General features: G+C 33.2%; 2 protein-coding genes across 2 annotated transcripts; one reads left to right on the forward strand and one right to left on the reverse strand.

The window, feature by feature from the left end:
- Window positions 1-9473: 9473 nt before the first annotated feature.
- On the forward strand, window positions 9474-9941 carry LOC139851506 (uncharacterized). Its single transcript, XM_071840584.1, has one exon. The coding sequence runs from the start codon at window positions 9474-9476 to the stop codon at window positions 9939-9941; it is 468 nt and encodes a 155-aa protein (XP_071696685.1).
- A 1904-nt stretch (window positions 9942-11845) lies between these two features.
- Window positions 11846-15006, reverse strand: LOC139885973 (DDRGK domain-containing protein 1-like). Its single transcript, XM_071869719.1, has 9 exons — window positions 14838-15006; window positions 14485-14609; window positions 14266-14371; window positions 14020-14129; window positions 13748-13849; window positions 13194-13355; window positions 12969-13025; window positions 12430-12466; window positions 11846-12233 (listed from the first exon to the last, which is right to left on the reverse strand). Exons 2-9 carry the CDS (start codon window positions 14602-14604, stop codon window positions 12028-12030), a joined length of 900 nt encoding a protein of 299 aa, XP_071725820.1. The 5' UTR covers window positions 14605-14609; window positions 14838-15006; the 3' UTR covers window positions 11846-12027.
- Window positions 15007-23378: the final 8372 nt, after the last annotated feature.

The following is a 23378-nucleotide window of genomic DNA, read 5'->3' on the forward strand; positions in this document are numbered from 1 at the left end:
AAAGGGAAGAAATTTGAATGGAATGATGAACAAGAGAAAGCGTTTCAGTTATTGAAGAAAAAGCTAACTACGGCACCTATATTGTCATTGCCTGAAGGGAATGATGATTTTGTGATTTATTGTGACGCATCAAAGCAAGGTCTCGGTTGTGTATTAATGCAACGAACGAAGGTGATTGCTTATGCGTCTAGACAATTGAATATTCACGAACAAAATTATACGACGCATGATTTGGAATTAGGCACGGTTGTTTTTGCATTAAAGACTTGGAGGCACTACTTATATGGGGTCAAAAGTATTATATATACCGACCACAAAAGTCTTCAACACATATTTAATCAGAAACAACTGAATATGAGGCAGCGTAGGTGGATTGAATTGTTGAATGATTACGACTTTGAGATTCGTTACCACCCGGGGAAGGCAAATGTGGTAGCCGATGCCTTGAGCAGGAAGGATAAAGAACCCATTCGAGTAAAATCTATGAATATAATGATTCATAATAACCTTACTACTCAAATAAAGGAGGCGCAACAAGGAGTTTTAAAAGAGGGAAATTTAAAGGATGAAATACCCAAAGAATCAGAGAAGCATCTTAATATTCGGGAAGACGGAACCCGGTATAGGGCTGAAAGGATTTGGGTACTAAAATTTGGAGATATGAGAGAAATGGTACTTAGAGAAGCTCATAAACCAGATACTCAATACATCCTGGAACGGGGAAGATGTACAAGGATCTCAAGAAACATTTTTGGTGGCCGGGTATGAAAGCCGATGTTGCTAAATATGTAGGAGAATGTTTGACGTGTTCTAAGGTCAAAGCTGAGCATCAGAAACCATCAGGTCTACTTCAACAACCCGAAATCCTGGAATAGAAATGGGAAAACATTACCATGGATTTCATCACTAAATTGCCAAGGACTGCAAGTGGTTTTGATACTATTTGGGTAATAGTTGATCGTCTCACCAAATCAGCACACTTCCTACCAATAAGAGAAGATGACAAGATGGAGAAGTTAGCACGACTGTATTTGAAGGAAGTCGTCTCCAGACATGGAATACCAATCTCTATTATCTCTGATAGGGATGGCAGATTTATTTCAAGATTCTGGCAGACATTACAGCAAGCATTAGGAACTCGTCTAGACATGAGTACTGCCTATCATCCACAAACTGATGGGCAGAGCGAAAGGACGATACAAACGCTTGAAGACATGCTACGAGCATGTGTTATTGATTTCGGAAACAGTTGGGATCGACATCTACCGTTAACAGAATTTTCCTACAACAACAGCTACCATTCAAGCATTGAGATGGCGCCGTTTGAAGCACTTTATGGTAGAAAGTGCAGGTCTCCGATTTGTTGGAGTGAAGTGGGGGATAGACAGATTACGGGTCCGGAGATTATACAAGAAACTACCGAGAAGATCATCCAAATTCAACAAGGGTTGAAAACCGCCCAAAGTCGACAAAAGAGCTACGCTGACATTAAAAGAAAAGATATAGAATTTGAAATTGGAGAGATGGTCATGCTTAAAGTTGCACCTTGGAAAGGCGTTGTTCGATTTGGTAAACGAGGGAAATTAAATCCAAGGTATATTGGACCATTCAAGATTATTGATCGTGTCGGACCAGTAGCTTACCGACTTGAGTTACCTCAACAACTCGCGACTGTACATAACACTTTCCACGTCTCGAATTTGAAGAAATGTTTTGCTAAAGAAGATCTCACTATTCCGTTAGATGAAATCCAAATCAACAAAAAACTTCAATTCATCAAAGAACCCGTCAAAATAATGGATCGTGAGGTTAAAAGACTTAAGCAAAACAAGATACCAATTGTTAAGGTTCGATGAAATGCTCATAGAGGACCCGAGTTCACCTAGGAGCGTGAAGATCAGATGAAGAAGAAATATCCGCATCTATTTCCAGAAGATTCGTCAACACCTTCAACAGCTTAAAATTTCGGGACGAAATTTATTTAATGGGTAGGTACTGTAGTGACCCGAACTTTTCCATGTTTATATATATTAATTGAGATTGATATTTACATGATTAAATGTTTCCAACATGTTAAGCAATCAAACTTGTTAAGACTTGATTAATTGAAATATGTTTCATATAGACAATTGACCACCCAAGTTGACCGGTGATTCACGAACGTTAAAACTTGTAAAAACTATATGATGACATATATATGGATATATATATATATATATATATATATATATATATATATATATATATATATATATATATATATATATATATGTATATATATACAGTTAACATGATACTATGATAAGTAAACATATCATTAAGTATATTAACAATGAACTACATATGTAAAAACAAGACTACTAACTTAATGATTTTTAAACGAGACATATATGTAACGATTATCGTTGTAAAGACATTTAATGTATATATATATCATATTAAGAGATATTCATACATGATAATATCATGATAATATAATAATTTAAAATCTCATTTGATATTATAAACATTGGGTTAACAACATTTAACAAGATCGTTAACCTAAAGGTTTCAAAACAACACTTACATGTAACGACTAACGATGACTTAACGACTCAGTTAAAATGTATATACATGTAGTGTTTTAATATGTATTTATACACTTTTGAAAGACTTCAATACACTTATCAAAATACTTCTACTTAACAAAAATGCTTACAATTACATCCTCGTTCAGTTTCATCAACAATTCTACTCGTATGCACCCGTATTCGTACTCGTACAATACACAGCTTTTAGATGTATGTACTATTGGTATATACACTCCAATGATCAGCTCTTAGCAGCCCATGTGAGTCACCTAACACATGTGGGAACCATCATTTGGCAACTAGCATGAAATATCTCATAAAATTACAAAAATATGAGTAATCATTTATGACTTATTTACATGAAAACAAAATTACATATCCTTTATATCTAATCCATACACCAACGACCAAAAACACCTACAAACACTTTCATTCTTCAATTTTCTTCATCTAATTGATCTCTCTCAAGTTCTATCTTCAAGTTCTAAGTGTTCTTCATAAATTCTACAAGTTCTAATTACATAAAATCAAGAATACTTTCATGTTTGCTAGCTCACTTCCAATCTTGTAAGGTGATCATCCAACCTCAAGAAATCTTTGTTTCTTACAGTAGGTTATCATTCTAATACAAGGTAATAATCATATTCAAACTTTGGTTCAATTTCTATAACTATAACAATCTTATTTCAAGTGATGATCTTACTTGAACTTGTTTTCGTGTCATGATTCTGCTTCAAGAACTTCCAGCCATCCAAGGATCCGTTGAAGCTAGATCCATTTTTCTCTTTTCCAGTAGGTTTATCCAAGGAACTTAAGGAAGTAATGATGTTCATAACATCATTCGATTCATACATATAAAGCTATCTTATTCGAAGGTTTAAACTTGTAATCACTAGAACATAGTTTAGTTAATTCTAAACTTGTTCGCAAACAAAAGTTAATCCTTCTAACTTGACTTTTAAAATCAACTAAACACATGTTCTATATCTATATGATATGCTAACTTAATGATTTAAAACCTGGAAACACGAAAAACACCGTAAAACCGGATTTACGCCGTCGTAGTAACACAGCGGGCTGTTTTGGGTTAGTTAATTAAAAACTATGATAAACTTTGATTTAAAAGTTGTTATTCTGAGAAAATAATTTTTATTATGAACATGAAACTATATCCAAAAATTATGGTTAAACTCAAAGTGGAAGTATGTTTTCTAAAATGGTCATCTAGACGTCGTTCTTTCGATTGAAATGAATACCTTTACAAAAACGAATTGTAACTTATTTTTCTGACTATAAACCTATACTTTTTCTGTTTAGATTCATAAAATAGAGTTCAATATGAAACCATAGCAATTTGATTCACTCAAAACGGATTTAAAATGAAGAAGTTATGGGTAAAACAAGATTGGATAATTTTTCTCATTTTAGCTACGTGAAAATTGGTAACAAATCTATTCCAACCATAACTTAATCAACTTGTATTGTATATTATGTAATCTTGAGATACCATAGACACGTATACAATGTTTCAACCTATCATGTCGACACATCTATATATATTTCGGAACAACCATAGACACTCTATATGTGAATGTTGGAGTTAGCTATACAGGGTTGAGGTTGATTCCAAAATATATATAGTTTGAGTTGTGATCAATACTGAGATACGTATACACTGGGTCGTGGATTGATTCAAGATAATATTTATCGATTGATTTCTGTACATCTAACTGTGGACAACTAGTTGTAGGTTACTAACGAGGACAGCTGACTTAATAAACTTAAAACATCAAAATATATTAAAAGTGTTGTAAATATATTTTGAACATACCTTGATATATATGTATATATTGTTATAGGTTCGTGAATCAACCAGTGGTCAAGTCTTACTTCCCGACGAAGTAAAAATCTGTGAAAGTGAGTTATAGTCCCACTTTTAAAATCTAATATTTTTGGGATGAGAATACATGCAGGTTTTATAAATGATTTACAAAATAGACACAAGTACGTGAAACTACATTCTATGGTTGAATTATCGAAATCGAATATGCCCCTTTTTATTAAGTCTGGTAATCTAAGAATTAGGGAACAGACACCCTAATTGACGCGAATCCTAAAGATAGATCTATTGGGCCTAACAAACCCCATCTAAAGTACCGGATGCTTTAGTACTTCGAAATTTATATCATATCCGAAGGGTGTCCCGGAATGATGGGGATATTCTTATATATGCATCTTGTTAATGTCGGTTACCAGGTGTTCACCATATGAATGATTTTTATCTCTATGTATGGGATGTGTATTGAAATATGAAATCTTGTGGTCTATTATTATGATTTGATATATATAGGTTAAACCTATAACTCACCAACATTTTTGTTGACGTTTTAAGCATGTTTATTCTCAGGTGATTATTAAGAGCTTCCGCTGTCGCATACTTAAATAAGGACGAGATTTGGAGTCCATGCTTGTATGATATTGTGTAAAAACTGCATTCAAGAAACTTATTTTGTTGTAACATATTTGTATTGTAAACCATTATGTAATGATCGTGTGTAAACAGGATATTTTAGATTATCATTATTTGATAATCTACGTAAAGCTTTTTAAACCTTTATTGATGAAATAAAGGTTATGGTTTGTTTTAAAATGAATGCAGTCTTTGAAAAACGTCTCATATAGAGGTCAAAACCTCGCAACGAAATCAATTAATATGGAACGTTTTTAATCAATAAGAACGGGACATTTCAGTTTGATGATGAACTTATTCAGGTGTTTGTTCGTGTGAGATTATCGGCCAAACAGCAAGGAACACAAAAAAAAATAGAGAGAGTGGATGAGAGAGAGAGGGTGGAAGAAGGTGGCGGTGATGGTTCATGGCGATTGTATAGTGGTTGTGGGTGTTGAGTGGGTTGTGGGTTCACGAATGAAAAGCAAGCGTATGGTGATGGTTGTAATTGTAGGGTGGTGGTCTCTTAAAAAAAAGAAGGTGGTAAAGTATAGTGGTGCGAGGTGGCCGGTGGTTGTTGTAGCCGGTTGAGGTGGTGGTGGGTGCTTGGCGATGGTGGATGGTGAACAAAATGGGGTGGTGGCCGATGCATATGGTAATCTAGGTGATAGTGGTGATGATATATCATGTAACATATATATATATATATATATCTATATATAAAAAAAATCTAAATTAATAATTAATAATAATAATAATATTATAATACTTCTTTAATCATATGCATAGAAATGAAAGGACGTCAGAGAAGAGAACACGAGAGCACAGTACAGTAGCCATACTTTTCGAGTATTCTACCGACACTTTTCCTACAATGTGTTATTTCGTACTCCGTTGATAAATTAGTGGCAGATAAAAGTCTTCAGAAAAATCTCAAATTTTTAAATTAAATGTCTTTATTTATTTAGGTCATTATGGTATAAAATTTAGTCATTAATTTAATAAATAAAAAGTACATCAACTGTCACTCTCATTTATGAGTAAAATATAAAAAGTGTTAAAATTAAATAATTAGATCCTAAATATACTTTTAATAAGACTATAACTTATATAACTCATTTTCGGATCACCGTTTATTTTAAAATCATATAAGTTTGAATTAAACTTGCTTAATATCAATCGGGACATCAAAAGAGTATTACAATTATTAAATATTTATTTTCAACATACTTTATTTATATATATAGATATATTTTAAATAATAATTATTATAATACCCTTATTTTATTAATTTTTAATAACAACAACATATAATACTTCAAATTATATTTCGAATTATTATTTATATATACATACACACATATCTATTTACAATTAATTTTTCGTGAATCGTCGAGAGCAGTCGAAGGTCAATTGAATATATGAACATCGTTCCAATGTTTTCTAGACTCGACATTACATACTTTGCTTATCGTATCGAAATCATATAAAGATTAAGTTTAAGTTTGGTCAGAAATTCCCGGGTCATCACACATGGAGCTAAGGACCATGATGATGGGTGATGAGCAATGGCGAAGCTTTTAAAGAGCAGGGGTGGGCTTCAGCCACCCCAAAAAGATTTGTCCTTAATAGCAAATATTTTTTATGTAGAAACTATATGTAGCAAATTTTCATTTTAGCCCCTCCATTAATTATTAATGTGCATTCAGTTCCTATTTCTCAAACTTATAAAAAAATCCCTGGCACTTATCTAATCTCACCGACTCCCTATATTGCTTTTAGTTTCTCGATTTCCGTGAAGACAACTTTATATAATGTCTCAAACAGTTTAACTCATTTACTCTACTTAATTTATTATTTTATCGTGTTCTTTTTTTTTTACTACGCAGTATTATAGTATTTTTATTATTATTATTTAATTATTTATATTTATCGTAAGTATAATTATATAATAATAATAATAATAATAATAATAATACTAATTATAATAAAAATTATTATTATACTATTTACTCATAGAGGCTAACATAATAATATATATAAATAGTGATTTAAGTTTAATAATATAAACAAAAATAAATAGTGATTTAAACTTTTCGTACGCCTTATATTTATATAAAAGTCTACAATGTTTTGCTTAAATTATTTCGTCCCCCAATCTCGATATTCAAGCTTCGCCACTGGTGATGAGACATGCATGTGTGAGACCTTGGACATGATGATAAGACAAGGATGGATGGCACAACAGATGATGGGTCCGCAGATGATGAGAATGGCTAAGAACCTCCCAATGAAATGTGGTCTCATGAACCAACCCTGCCAGATGCAATCTGGTGGGTACTAGTTAATAGTTATCCATAGCCAGATATATTGAATAAATTGAGACTCACTATCACACCCATAGGCGGATCCAATTCATTAGGACCGGGGGCAACCGCGCCCGGTGGATTTAAAATTTTTAGTGTAAAAATTTTGGATTTTTTGACTTTGACCCCGGTGAATTTTTTTTTTCGCCCCAAAATCTACATATTTTGCTCCAAATCATTCAAATTTTGCCCAAAATTCTCCGAATTTTGCCCAAAATTCTCCAAATTTTGCCCCAAAACCTTTAAATTTTGCCCACAAACCTTCAAATTTTGTCCAAAAACCTTCATATTTTGTCCAAAAAAATTGCTACGGTTTTAATTTTTTTTTGCCCCCCGCGAAATAAAATCCTGGATCCGCCACTGATCACACCATCGTGTGTATTGAATTAATATCGTCCAAATATTGTGTGTCTCTTTATTAATAAAACTTGGACTAATTATCCTTCTTATATATCTTGTTGTGTACTTATTTACCTTATTTTCTTGCTGGTTATATACTTATATATATGCCAAAATACTCAAACCAGAGTTTCAAATTAGTTGAACAAGGGAAAAAAATGAAACGTAGACTGAAATTGAAAAATTAGAGATCTAACTTCAATATGTATTAATGGGGCGGCTAAATTTTCAACTGACATTAATTAATTACAACATTCTTTATGTGTCGTATTTTTCCCAAAATACAATAAACTTATACTCCGTATTGAACATAGGACTTTCACCAAAAGTGAAAGATCCGTTTAAAGAAACAAAATAATAACCTACTTGGACAACGTCACACCCAGGGGCGGACTTACATGTATAGTTGTGGTGGCCTGGGCCCCCACTCAACTCATGAGTCCAAGTAGTAATTGTTTGTAACATTTTTGGCTAATATATAAGGGACCCCAACCCAAACACATAAAGACCTCAATCTTTTTTATCAGCCCAGTCCAACAGACTTTAACCTTAATTTTTTGTTAAGCCTTTTAAACTTAGTCTTTTAAACAAAAAGATTATGATAGTAGTTACTACCTTATCTCCTTCTTTTAGGTTTAATTTTTTTATTTGAAAAGTAAAAAAGTTAGGTAGCTTTAATCAGTCATTCCTCAAGAAGAATCAAAAGTCTAGAGCTTAAAACTCATTTTGCTAATGTGCTATTGATTAATTGTGTAAGGTTTGATACTTATATAAATATTTAATTATGCAATTTTAATTTTATATTTTCTCCCTTACTTTTATTTGTTGACAGATTGTTTTTGCAAGCCTCTATTAATTTTGCTATTATGTTAATATTTATTGACTACACTGTCAATTTTACTATTATGTTAATATTTATTGATTTATAGTTTATAATGTGTTTATTTTTTATATTTATACATTCTACTTAATTGCTATTAATAATTTAATAATTAATAATAATATAGACATGAAAGGGACACTAGAATAATTTTTTAAAAGAAAAGTATCATTTAATGAGTAAGGACCTTCAAATGCAAATGATTCGAACAAATTTTTAAAACCTAACTCTGCTCCATCGATGCCAAAAAAATTGATATAAACGACCTTCTTTCGGATCCCGTAGATAGAAAAAAAATATTAGACTATGATCCTAATCAAAGAGATGAAATCAGAAGACTTTATTTGCAAAGAGGACCATGCCAACCACGTGGTAATTGTTTTCCGATAAAAAAAAGTAGGACAAAAAAGATAGACGTTTTGTCATAACTTGGTTTAATGAATTTCGTTGGTTAGAGTATAGTGTAAAGGCAAACAAAGCATATTGTTTATGGTGTTACTTATTTAGAGATTAAGTTGGAAAACAATGTGGTAGTGATTGCATTTGTGACCGATGGCTTTGATAGTTGGAACAAAAAAGAAAGATTTATTGTCCATGAGGGTGATGTTAATAGTTTTCACAATAGAGCACATCAAAGATGTGAAGATCTAATGAAGCCAAAGCAATCTATAGCTGTAGCTTTTCATAGGCAATCTGATATTGATAAGTAAGCGTATCGAATTCGATTACAATGCTCAATTGATGCTGTTAGATATGTGATGCATAACGCATTACCATTTAATGAGGTAAGTACTTAATTGCTTACAAATATGGTAGCTTTAAGCCCACATAATTCGTTTTCTATGTTTGATGCTTCTAAGTTATTGAAGTTGAGTGAGATGTATCCTATGGATTTCAATCAAACGGAAAGAGATCATCTTAAACGTGAACTTGATGTATATTTTGAGGTTGTGCATCGAGATGTTAAATTTGCTAACTTAAAAGGGATTGTCGACCTTGCTAAATTGTTGGTTGGAACTGAAAAAGATCTTTCATATCCTTATGTTTATCCATTATTAAAGCTTGCATTGGTTTTGCATGTTGCCATCGCAACGGTTGAGAGGTGTTTTTCTTCAGTGAAGCTTGTAAAATCGGATATGTGTAGCAGAATGAGTAATGAATTTCTGAATGGTTATCTTCTTGGGGCGATAGAAAGAGAAGAACTAGCAAATGTTACTAATGAAGCAGTCATTGATCATTTTCAATATAAGAAATATCGTAGGGGAAATTTGTGTTAGGCTTTAACGTAATCTTATTAAGTGTAGTCAATCATACTTTATTAATTTAAATTTATATGCGATATATCTTAATATTATTTTGTGACTCCATCGATTCAAAATCCTGGATCCGCCCCTGGTCACACCCAAAGAAAACACGATCAAATTATGACAACTAAAACAAGGAAACAAAGGCTATCTTGTGAGCCGAAACCAACGGAACTAACAACACGAGCACCATACAAACCTAAAGAACATATATAGCCTATACCAAATCACAAACAAAAGAAGGTAGCAATAAAGTAAACAAAAGGCTAACAAAACAGCCCCTACACATGGAACTACAAGTCGGAAGCAATTGATTATAATTTGGTGGTTGGAGGTTATGCGTTTTTATGGGGATAATGGCAATTGATTTGGGTCGTTAAGTTTGGTGATAGAAATTGAGATCCGTAATGAGCGCATTTTATATACTGCATTTCACAAGAAAATACAATGTTATTACAATGCAATGACTGATGAGACGATGATGACATAAATTTACAGAGATCGTGTGTCCCCATTTCTATGAAAAAATATTGCCCCTCAGAACCCAACTTTTTAACATGTTTTACCGAGCTCATTGATCTGAATTCAACGACTGCAGGACATACCTCATTAATGCTAACCGTGGTGATAGTGTTTGCACTAGATCGAGAAGAAGGCAGGGGTCTGGTTTCCCCTGGTTTTGACCCATATGTTAAATCCACCAAGTAGTTCAAACCAGGCGACTAGTGCATGAAAATGGCCTTTTTTTACATTCAGTAACCTCGTTCAGTTAATTGATTAAATGTTTTAGAACCTGACGAATGCTTTCTTTAGCAGAACTGACAGAAAACAAGTCCTCAATTGGCTCAGTCCCAGTTGAATATTGTTACCCTGGCTGTTCAGCCAGTTTTATAGTCACTATCGGCTTGCCAGTTCACACTAACAGGATAATTTACGGGCAGGGCAACTTTCTTGGTAAATCGATATGCTTTATTTTAGCCCATGCTTTGGTTAAAATGTCTTGTTAGGAAACTTCAGCGGGAAGGGCCGAAGGGGTACCCTCCCTTGTGGCCAGGTGGTACGCCCAATACCTTGTTTATTGGATGTGGGTGAGAGGTCTCGAGTTCGAGTCCCTCTCTTAAAACATTCCACGGTATTTACCTGATTATAAATTGACCTAGTGGAGATTTTACCGACCCGTATTCCAGGAATTCGGTCCGCTCAGCCTGCCCCTGGAGATGGTTTGGGTTTTCACCCGAAAGCGCGTGTGTGCATGGAAAATGATTGAGTGGGTGGTTGTCGATCCCCGCCAGTGATACCAAATACTTTCCTTTCAAAAAAAAATAAAAAAATTGTGCCATCCTCGTCATGAAATCATCTCTGTGGCACCAGTGTTGACTAGCATTAACTGACACTTAAAAGCCCACGAATGTGCGGTGGTGTTCTTAATATGTGGGTATTCTTTCTCTCGTAAACCGAAATCGTAATGTAAGAAGATTCCGTTACAGGTGTCGACTTCCTTAGGCAGAATGAGGTGAGGAGATTGCCATTATCCTGAGTGTTACCAATCTGAATTAAGAAACAGCAGGAGCCGTGACATACATTGCACCCTCGTATCCTTGATTTGTTGCTGGTTTCAATGTGATGAAGAATCGAGATTTAAACTGTTCGATGTTTTGAGTCATTACAACTGTTGATTGTTAGTTAACTACTAACCATTAAGAATGTGACAGTCGATATTTTTGTTATGTATCTGGACCGAATTAGTAATGCTTGTAGCTAAAATAAGGAAGAATTACTTTCGTTACAAATGAATCTGAAGTTGGGTGTTTTATTATCCATAAAATCAGATACTGTTGGTTTTCCATCAGTTCAACGACCTACACGATCTTCAATTTCCAAATTATGGTTCAAAAGATTTTAAAACTTAGGCGCTATTCAAACATTTAATAAAACTATTTCTAATGCAAAAAAGGAACCATGCACAAGTAAATTCTTCTAAATTATTTTTATTAACTTCTCATCAAAGGATCTATGTTACACAAACTCTAAGACACAGAACAAAAGAACGTACAGTGGATCAAGCAACTGTAATTTCATCTGCAATAGCCAAGTCCTCGACAAAATGTGCTTTGGGCTCCAAATCTATGAACTGGTTTGACTGGCTTGCTAGATGTGCGATACTGACCCTTCCTTCGCGCTTAATATAGTCGGCAACTGCCTGCATTTCTTCGTGAGAGATGTATATGTATTTTCCTCTATCGTCCATCACACCAGATAATCTCCCTGCATCAAGAGAATTCTTTTATAGGGAGTTAAAAAACATGACTGTGGTTATGCAGGTAACAGAAACCAGTAGACATATATGGAAAACTAAGACGAAAACTGAAGTTACATACTCTCATTAATTAAAATAGACTTTTTAATGGTCACGAGACAGTATGAGACAAATGAAAGAAACATAATAGGAGAGTTATCATACCCATATCTTCCAGTGAGGTGATCCGATTAATACAGTCCTGTAGTGTAAATAAGATAGTATGAGTATCACTAAGCCCATAACAAAAGAGATTCGGAACTATTTAATAGAGGTGGTAAATGAGTGGGGCCGTGGGGGAGGCGGGTTGGGTAACAGGTCAAAACAAGTAACTTTAGTACAACCCAAGTCGGGTTATGTCCCCAAGCAACTGTTTATATTAAAAATCATATAGAGCAAGCTTTCTTATTTCAATAAAAATTTTAAACAAAGTAGTTTAAAATACTTAGGTAACAAAAACACTTTAGTGACTTCCAATCTCATTTATTAGTTCCTTCTTCACCGAAGTTTTTTGATAACTATATAACCAATTACAGACAAAACATAACCCTAATTGGCCCATTATAAGTAGTAAATAGGTATAAATTGCCACCTCTACTATTAACTCTAGCGTTATAAGTTATTGAGATCAGAATATATATTAATCACTCCAAAAAGAACAAAGAAACTTCAAAACAAACGAAAAAATAATGAGTAAGGAGCACCTGAGTCCGTAGCTTGAATTCTGCAGCAAGATCTTCCAATGGAACGCATTTCTGTTTCTGCAAGTTCATAAAAACATAACAGTTAATTACAATGCAGATCATTAAGTTTTCCACTGACAAAATAATGCAACCATTAAATAAAGGTCCCTTTCATTACTACTAATGGGGGTATCAATCATAAATGAAGAGATAAGAGATATTTAGGACCAAAGTTTAAAGATATACCTTGATATACTCAACAAAATCAAAAAGTAAACCCTGGGTTCCATCTTGGACTTCATTTTCCGTAGTACCTTCAGCATCTATTGAAAATTCTCCTTTCCACTTCTCAAATTCTAACGCCGCAGCTTCCTCCTCCTTGGCCTTTCGGGCTGCAGCTTCTTCTTCCTGAATTAACAAGTCAAACTTCTTTAACAAAAAATCCAGCAATTAAATAACCATGAAAAACAGAGGTGGTATGTTCAGTCCATTTTCTTATAGATAGGTCCATTCAGGTTTGTTTTATCTCAATTCAGCCAAATGGGTGACTGGCTGAAAAGAAAATAAGCCATACGACTCAAGGTTAGCCCATTTTGTAACAGTCATATATTAGTGTAATCATATTTACCATAAGTTTGTAATAACAGACTTGGATAAAAATATATCAGGTTATCAACTTTTATACCAACCCAACCTGATCGTTTTCAACTGGTCCTATAAGGTTCCTGTTTTCCAACCCACTAACAATTCATCTTTAAACCTCTGGTGAAAGATATGCACAGATAGAATATGAAACTAACCAGCATACGCTCTTTTGCTTCATGTTCCTCATCCTTTCTCCTACGTATCTCTGCATAACGATCTTGTTTTGTGTTTCTTGACTCCCTTGCAGCCTCTTCAGCCTTCATGTTAAAATTAAGAAAATAACATATAGAAATTCAAGAATTTTACAAAGTAATCTGAAAATTCTCCTAAAAATGTAGGAAGGATCCTCCATTACAGTAAAAAAAATGTCACATAAGCTTTCAAATGTAAACACATTGACGAGAGTTGCTAACTAATATATCAGCACCTGTCGTTGTGCTTGGCGCTCCTCTTTCTTCCTTCCTTTCTTCTTTGATGCCTTTGCAGTATAATATTCGCCTTCAACAGCTTCCTCATCACTTCCATCTTCAGTTTCGACTTCAATGCACACCGGTGTCAAATTGTCAATAACTACCTATTTCATTACTAGGCTCTGCTATATCTTAACATATACAGTGCACAACAAGACAAATTCAAAGTAACTAAGCTGTAAGTACGGTAGCACAACACAAACCTTCTACAGTTTGAGGAGCAGAAGACGTGCTGGCAGCAGAAGTATTCCGTCTACGCATCCTACTGCGAGTACCACTAGGCCGCACAACAGTTTCTCTCTGTGGCGCCTGCTTACATTTTGAGATTTTAAAATAAACGCTCTATACCTCAGACAACAGAGTAAATAATAACTTTAATCTATACAATCCCAAACACAACAGAGTTTAATTGAAACCCTAACCTGAGGTTGTTCTTCATGTTCATCATGAGACGACGAAACCTGAATGCGTCTCCACAGGTAAATCGGAATTAAAGCAACAATAAGAAGCATTGAAATGATTGCTACAATTACATCCTCCATTTTGTCTGCTTAAATTAACAATTTTAGATATCAATTAGTTTCCGTACAATCAACAGTAATCGATGGTGCATTCATCTGGATCAATTAAACTACAGTAAAGTTCAATCACGGAATTATAATCAAGTTATTACAAGTTGTGTAGCATATACAAAACAATTGATCATAAGTACAGCATAGATAATGAATTATGAAGAATAGATAAGTATAGGGACGAACAATATTACAAACCCTACCTTGATACAATCACCGCAAACAAAGATATTAGCAGTAGGAGGTTATGAATTTGAGTAGTAGCTTTGTCGTTTTGATTATGAGCTTCAGAAAAGTTTACGCCCAATTTGGCAGAAACGTGTTCGGGTGAAAACGGCAATCGGGTCCATCGACCGGTTTTTCTAGCAAATATGGAGTGACAATTTCTCCGGATCCGATTTGGTAATAATTTGGATAATTTTGTCCAACCCGTTAGTAAAAAAGCCTGGTTAAATATTGGACTCGAATAGTCCTTCAATTTCAAACGTTTATTAGTAGCCCAACAAGTTTCTATTTTCTTTACTATATATAAGTATGTTAAGCATGTACTCAACGATCTTACATTTTATCTTAAAAAAAGTGCATATATTAATATTTTTACTTATTTTTCTAATCGTCAATATAATATATATGGTGATTAAGATATACAGATAAAGGTGTGGTAAATTTTATATTTTAATATCCTATAATATATATTACTCGTATATGTTTTTACACTTTGTCGGGATATGTAAGGCTGTAAACGAGCCGAGCCGAACCCGAACACTGTTGTTGGTACGATTTTCCGTATAGCGGCTGTAAGGTACCAGTACAAAACAAAAGCTGCTCAGCGTGTGGCGTATACTGTTGATTGTTGTTTGCCCTCGAGAAATAATCTCTGCAGACCCGGAACACGGATGTAAGATCTGTGGGGTGGCCTCAATCAATCTGTGGATCAATCTGTAATGATCCGTCTAGCGTACTGCTGCTAAGCGGCTAATGTGTTTTTAGAGTGAGAAAGAACTGTGTGAGAGAGAAAGTGTACTTCTCTCTGATTGAAGTTCAGATCAGAATGATGATGTGAAATGTGGTGACCCAGGGGGTCTATTTATAGGCGCAGAATGTCCGAAATTCACGGGTTACACGTGTCAATCACTGAATGGTTCTGTTACGTGAAGTATCCGGAATGTCGGTGGCGTGTGCTGACGTGGCTGCGTGCCGTTCACGCGCTGAATTAAAGGGCTTAAGCATAGAAGCTGCATGCAGGGCTAACGCTTGACGCTGGGCGGCCTGCTGTACGTTGGGCGGCAAATACTGAAAACCGCCAAATTTAATTATCTTTTGTGCTCTATGATCAATTTTTCTATATGAAAATGGTGTTTTTATGCGTGTATCTCCCAGAATACACCATTAATTGTCAAGCTCGAGCTCGGCTCGTTTGGATTTTATAGAGCTTGAGCTCGAGCTCAGCTCGATTCGCCTAATTTATTAAGCCCGGCTCGTATATTTTACAAGCTCGAGCTCGACTCGTTAATCAAATAATCTTATTTTTCTTTATATAATTTAAATTTATTATATTTCATATGTATTGTTGTTGTAATTTTTATGGTGTAAGATTCTGATTTCCTAGTTGTTTGGGACGCCGTCCAAAATGGTAGGACGCCGTCCCAGTGTGAAGGGCTGGACGCCGTCCAGTTATCCTGGACGCCGTCCAAATGAACTGGCGGGCCAGCTTTTTGTTTTAGATATTTAAATGGGTATTTTGGTAATTTCACATGGGGACGACTTAAAGGTCCCAAGATCAGTTTGGTGAGCCTCATTACTTCATTTTCAACTACTCTTTCACTTCCACTTCAAGTTTAGAGAGTGAGGAGGTTTTTAGAGTGAGAAAGCTCAATCTAAGGAGGAAGAAGCTCGTTTCAGGTTAAAGCTCGAGTGTTAAAGTTGTTCATCTAGTCCCTAGTGTAGTGACCCGAACTTTTCCATGTTTATATTTATATATATATTAAATAAAATTGTTATTTACATGATTAAGTGTTTCCAACATGTTAAGCAATCAAACTTGTTAAGACTTGATTAATTGAAATAGGTTTCATATAGACAATTGACCACCCAAGTTGACCGGTGATTCACGAACGTTAAAACTTGTAAAAACTATACGATGACATATATATGGTTATATATATAGTTAACATGATTTTATTATAAGTATGTATCTCATTAGGTATTTTAACAATGAGTTATATACATAAAAATGAGACTATTAATTTAAGAAACTCGAAAATGATATATATAACGATTATCGTTATAACAACGTCTTACTAGGTACATATGAATCATATTAAGATATTGATACACTTGGTTAATTATGTTAAATGATAAGTAAATATATTATTAAGTGTATTAACAATGAAATACATATGCAAAAATAAGACTACTAACTTAATGATTTCGAAACGAGACATATATGTAACGATTATCGTTGTAACGGCATTTAACTGTATATATATCATACTAAGATATATTATATATCATAATATCATGATAATATAACAATTTAACATCTCATTTGTTATAATAAACAATGGGTTAACAACATTCAACAAGATCGTTAACCTAAAGGTTTCAAAACAACATTTACATGTAACGACTAACGATGACTTAACGACTCAGTTAAAATGTATATACATGTAGTGTTTTAATATGTATTCATACACTTTTGAAAGACTTCAAGACACTTATCAAAATGCTTCTACTTAACAAAAATGCTTACAATTACATCCTCGTTCAGTTTCATCAACAATTCTACTCGTATGCACCCGTATTCGTACTCGTACAATACACAGCTTTTAGATGTATGTACTATTGGTATATTGATGTCGTAGGGGGTGTATACAAAATAGTATTATTTTAGTGCGAAATACTATTAAATATGCTACAATTTTACACAAGTTATTTATTTATTTATCGAGTGGGATATACTTAAACCTTGCTACAACACTTATAGGCAGTGTACCTAATCGTATTATAGTATAGTTTTTAGTAAGTCCGGTTCGTTCCACAGGGAGCTCGTGAAGTTTAACGCTAAATTTTTTACACACAATATTTGTAAAAATACAAAAATATATATGTACTAGTAGTATTATTATTATAAAAGGGGTTTTTACCGTTTAATGACCGGTTTGTCGATTTTAAAACTTTAGTCGCAGTTAAAACCAAATGTAAAATAATAACTAAATACAAGACTTAATTTTAAGCGTAAAGTAAATAACGATAATGAAATTGCGAATAATAAAAGTGCGATAAAATAAACTTGCGATAATTAAAAAGTACGATAATTAGAAGTGCAATTAAATATAAAATAAAGGAAATTAAATATGAAATAAAAGAATTATGCTTATTTAAACTTCCGTAATCATGATGTTTGACGTGTTGATTTTAGTTTTATGCCCATGGGTTAATTGTCCTTTGTCCTGAATTATTTAATATGTCCGTCTGGTTTTTGTCCATAACAGTCCATCAGTCATAAATATAAAGTGCGAGTGTCCTCGTCAAATTATCCTTATACCCGAAGTTAAATATTCCAACTAATTGGGGACTTAAACTGTAACAAGATTTTAATATTTTGTTTAATAATTACACCAGGTTGTCGACTGAGTGTAACCCAAAGTTTTAATATTTTGTTATCAATTATACCAAGTGTCCTTGTACATATTTTCACCCCTGTTTTAATTATTCTAGTGGCTATTAATCCATTCCCGTGTCCGGTTAAATGAACGATTATTCGTACATATAAATACCCCGCCCATCGTGTCCGATTGAGTGTATATGGTAATTTATAGGGACGCCCAATTGTAAATCTTTATATTAACATTAACAAACTATCATTTAGTTAAACAAATATAAAGCCCATTAATAGCTCATAGTCTAATTTCTACAAGTGTCGTTCTTTTGTCCAAACCCCAATTATGGTACAAAGCCCAATTACCCAATTTTAGTAATTAGCCCAACATCATAATTACTTCGTTTTAAATAAGCATAATAATAACTTAGCTACGAGACATTAATGTAAAAAGGTTGAACATAACTTACAATGATTAAAAATAGCGTAGCGTTACACAGACAGAATTTCGACTTACACACTCAAACGATCTCTATCATAAATCTTATTATTATCATAATTTAAAATTAAAATTAAGATTATTGTTATATCTTATTACATTAACATTATGATAGAGATTTTTAGATATAGATATTGATATTTGATATTGGATCGGTAGAAAGAGGGATAAAAGGATATATAGATTTTTTTGATCCGCTCCAAGATGTATCGATTACATAACCTTTTATAGGCGAAATTAGAATTGAAATTTTTATTTACGACCCCTGAACTATGCTCAATTAACAACTTTTTATTATTTAATATTATTCTTATTATGAATTATTTAAATATTATATTTTATTCTTGTGCATAGTTGACTCATAATTTTTACACCGTTGCATCGAGCGTTGAGAGTTGACTCATGTCTTGGTTCCGGATTTTCGAACGTCCTTTCGTACAATTTTATATCATGTACTTTGCGTTTTGTAACTTGTACTCTTGTCATTTTTAGACGTTCCTCATCAATAATTTGAACCTTTTTAATTGTATGTTGTACTTTTGAGCTTTTTGGACCTTTGTGTCTTCAATTCGTCGTTTTCGCCTTTTGTCTTCGCACTTATTTAATACAAACGAATATTACTTGAAAATGGAACAATTGCAACTAAAATCTTGTCTTTCTTGGGGGATAATGCTATGAAATATATGTTCCTTTTTAGCCTTATCAATATTCCCACACTTAAGCGTTGCTTGTCCTCAAGCAATATAGTCTTGAAAAACACTTGAATCACTTCTTTATTCTTCACACTTTGTACATCAGTGACTTCAATACGGCGGTATAAACAATGGTAGTAACGATGTGGTTAAAGGTGGGTGTGTCTTTTATAGTTGCCTCGGGTTTAGGTCAACGACACTGGCAATCAAATAGCCGATTTACTTTCGGTTTCCAAAGCAAAGTGCACATTTGAAAGGCGGTTTACAGTCCCACATGACTATAAAAATTTAGATCCTTTAAGGAAATTGGATCTTTATGAAAACATTTGATCTTTTGAAAATTCAAGCTAGATTTTACCCTAGACAAGTTTTCTGATTTGATCCATCATTGGTGTTGCAAAATATATTTGTGGATCAATATTTTGGCTAAAACTTTTAGGCTCGTGTAATCCACTGCTATCCCGGTATCGAATAGCACACATCCAGTTTACTTGTTCCGTATATTACCTTTCGGTAAACTACCGTCCGGTTGTAAAGGAAAGCGATGAACAAGAAACTGTTAAGGCAATGTCTAATGACATGCATTTGTTCATGGTCTAATTACGTGTCGGATGCTAGTACTATCCTTGGTAGGAGCAATAGTAAAGATCATCCTATGATTTTTCGGTCTGGCACAAGGTCCTGTCTCCGACCATGCTATGCAAGCACCGTTCTTACGGTTGACACCCGATTTGGTTCAGGTGACCTAATGAATTCCCGGTGAATTCCTAGGATTTTACGTTCAATGGTAATGAACGCATTGAAAATAGGGTTTTCAAAAAACAAATCGGTTTGTAATTTTGATCAAAATATTTTCTCGTTCAAGCTCGAGTTTAGATATCATTGAATTCCATGAGTTTGAATTCTCAATCTTTAAGATCAATCTCTAGGATTGAATAATATCAGTCTTAAAAGCTGATTTTTAATCTTTAAGGAGATTATCCTTTCTGGGGATCTGATTCATTAGTCTTATCAAGCTAATTTGCACGGTGCCTCCCCATTGTACGAGATAAATCCTTCTCATGGTTAGGATAAATCTGACCACATGGCGACCCTGTTTGATGCTGAGGTCCGTGGATTTCCAGCCGATTTTAGTGATGACTTTTCTAGATTTTTCGTCAACCTACAGCTGGTCTAGACGACAACTTCATGACCTAAATCAAGAAGCGCGTATCTTTTTCGAAAGACTTTACTTCTTTTTAAATGATGGAATTGATTCATCGTGTAGATCCATCTCTTCTTTTCTTTCATCGGATAAAACAGTTGATTATCGTTCCAAAACAAAAGTATTTTCAAAAATTTGTACAAAAATATGTGATATATGTTTTGAATAGTTTGGTAAAGTTTTCCCACACTTGGCTTTTATTTATGTTTTTCTTTGCCTTTTTCTCCTCTATTCCATTCTTAAATGAATTCTAACATTTTAGTTGTTTCTCAATTTATGTCCTTTCCGAGGTAACGATAATTTCGGCTCAATGACCTAGTTTTCATCGTTCATAAATATGTATAAACATGATTTTGAATTCATTTTGTTGAAAATTTTGAAAAATTTACTAGAAGTGGTTAGTCAGTATATAAGACTAGGGCTGTTCCTTGTTATCGGAGAGCACTAGATTCTAATACAACTACTGCGTTACTAGTATTTTTAATGGTAACCAAGTGTTTAAATAAAAATTTTAAAATCCGAAAGAATTTAACCCCTTCCCACACTTAAGATCTTGCAATGCCCTCATTTGCAAGAAATCAGTAACAATTTAAATTATTGAGGGTGATAAGCGTAGAAAAGTGATTAAATTTTACCAAAGTTTCAAACATATTGTTGTTTGTTTGTTGAATGATAAATGGTGCACGTCATTTGTTTATTCCGTCTTGTTTGTTATTTCACACATATTTTGCATCTTGTCGTCAAAATTACTTGCTTTTGCTGAACTTAATGCCAGTCTTTGAAAACGCGTTGTTTTACCCTGTCTTGTAAGATAAACTACAAACAAATATATACATACTATTTTTTTTTTTATAAAACCTTTAACTTATAAAACAAATATTAATTAATTTTAAAAATTTGTTTCTTTTAAGAATGAGGGCGTTTCGGAACGATGCCCTAGTCCGTCCCTCGACAAAATTTTAAAATTTGTCTTTTTGTAGCGATTTTTTTTAAAAGCTAAGATTTTTAGGGTTTTTTTTTTTTAATGTTTTTGGCATACTTTAATTCAATAAGATTAAAAATAATGATAATAAAAGTTCTCGTCCCTCCCTCGGGTAAAGCAATTTCGGTTCAATGACCTAGTCTTCAACTTACGACGAATTTTAAAAATCATATTTTTAACTTAATGAGATAAAGTAAATTTTTGTTTTTAAATTCACACAATTTAAATATAAAATTCAAAATTAATATTAAAAATTCACACCAAACTTAAAATTTGAAATGCATAAAATTAAAAAATTCATATTTTTAAAAATTAAAAATTCACACCAAACTTAATTTAAAAATTCATATTATAAATTCACACCAAACTTATATTAATTTTTCAAATATTTACAATTTTAAATATATTATTTTTACAATGTTTACAATATTAATTTAAGATTTATATATTAATTTTAAAAATATGGTAAAAATAAAATTAAAAATCTTTTTGGCTTTTTATCCCACTTTAATCAATCAAATATTATCAAAAATATGCGCCCCTCTTTTCGGTAAAGTAATTTCGGTTCCAAGACCTAATTTAACTCATGACGAATTTTTGAAATATTTTGGGTTGATTGTTTAAAGATATTTATACCTTAAGAATAAACGTTAAATTTCGCAGTGATGTAATAAATTTTTGAATGATATCAATAATTTCGGTCGCCAAACCTAATTTTATTTAATACCAATTTAATACTTTATAGCGAACAAATTAGCGTTTATTATCAAAAGGTTAAAAATAAAAATAAATAAAAAATAAAAACTGTACAGACTTACCTGTGAGATAGTATTCTTAGTTATATGATCTATCCCATTCATAAGATAGTCGGTTTAATTGGTTTTCCATAGCTACATAGGCGTAACCTCAAGCATTCAGTGTCTTTTCTTCTAAACATATGAACGGTCCGTCTCTACATAAAGTAACAAATTCGGTATTTGAATAGGTTTGATTATTTGAACATTTACCTCCATGTGACCATTTTCCGCATTTGTGACATCGTTCTAGGTGTCGTGCTCTTCTTTTCGCTGCGGATTTTGATTTTCCTTTACCAAATTGTAACTTATTATCTTCACATCTGGATTCTTTTCTAACTCCGTCCATTCTTTCTCTGATTACTGATACTAATTCACTCGGTAGTATGTCATTATTACGTTTAGTGATCAAAGCGTGTAGCATTAGACCATGGTTTAGTTCACAGGCAGTCTTCATTTTGTAAAAACCTAAAAAAAATAAAAATTCAGAATGGGGGGAGAAGACTAGTTCTTTAGGGTCTGCTAGGGAAAGACCATTTGGGTTCCATTTTCGAGAACTACATGAAAACAGACAATCTAACTCTAACAGAAATAAATATTATCCTTTAAAGACTTCATTCTCCCCACACTTAGTTAGCTGTGGTATCGAAATTGTGATTAACTTCATTGTCGAATTCCATCGGACTATCTATGTAGTGTTTAACTCTGTGACCATTAACTTTAAATTCAATCCCATTTGAATTTATTAATTCTATCGTTCCGTATGGGAAAACTCTTTTGACTATGAATGGTCCAGACCATCTTGATTTCAATTTTCCAGGAAATAGCTTGAATCGTGAATTGAAAAGAAGAACTCTGTCTCCTTCTTTAAATTCTTTTAAACTTCTGATTCTTTTATCATGCCATTTCTTCATTCTTTCTTTATAGATTAACGAATTTTCGTATGCTTCATGTCTTAATTCTTCTAATTCG

The sequence above is a fragment of the Rutidosis leptorrhynchoides genome, chromosome 1 (genome assembly GCF_046630445.1).
Source record: "Rutidosis leptorrhynchoides isolate AG116_Rl617_1_P2 chromosome 1, CSIRO_AGI_Rlap_v1, whole genome shotgun sequence".
Classification (NCBI taxonomy): domain Eukaryota; kingdom Viridiplantae; phylum Streptophyta; class Magnoliopsida; order Asterales; family Asteraceae; genus Rutidosis; species Rutidosis leptorrhynchoides.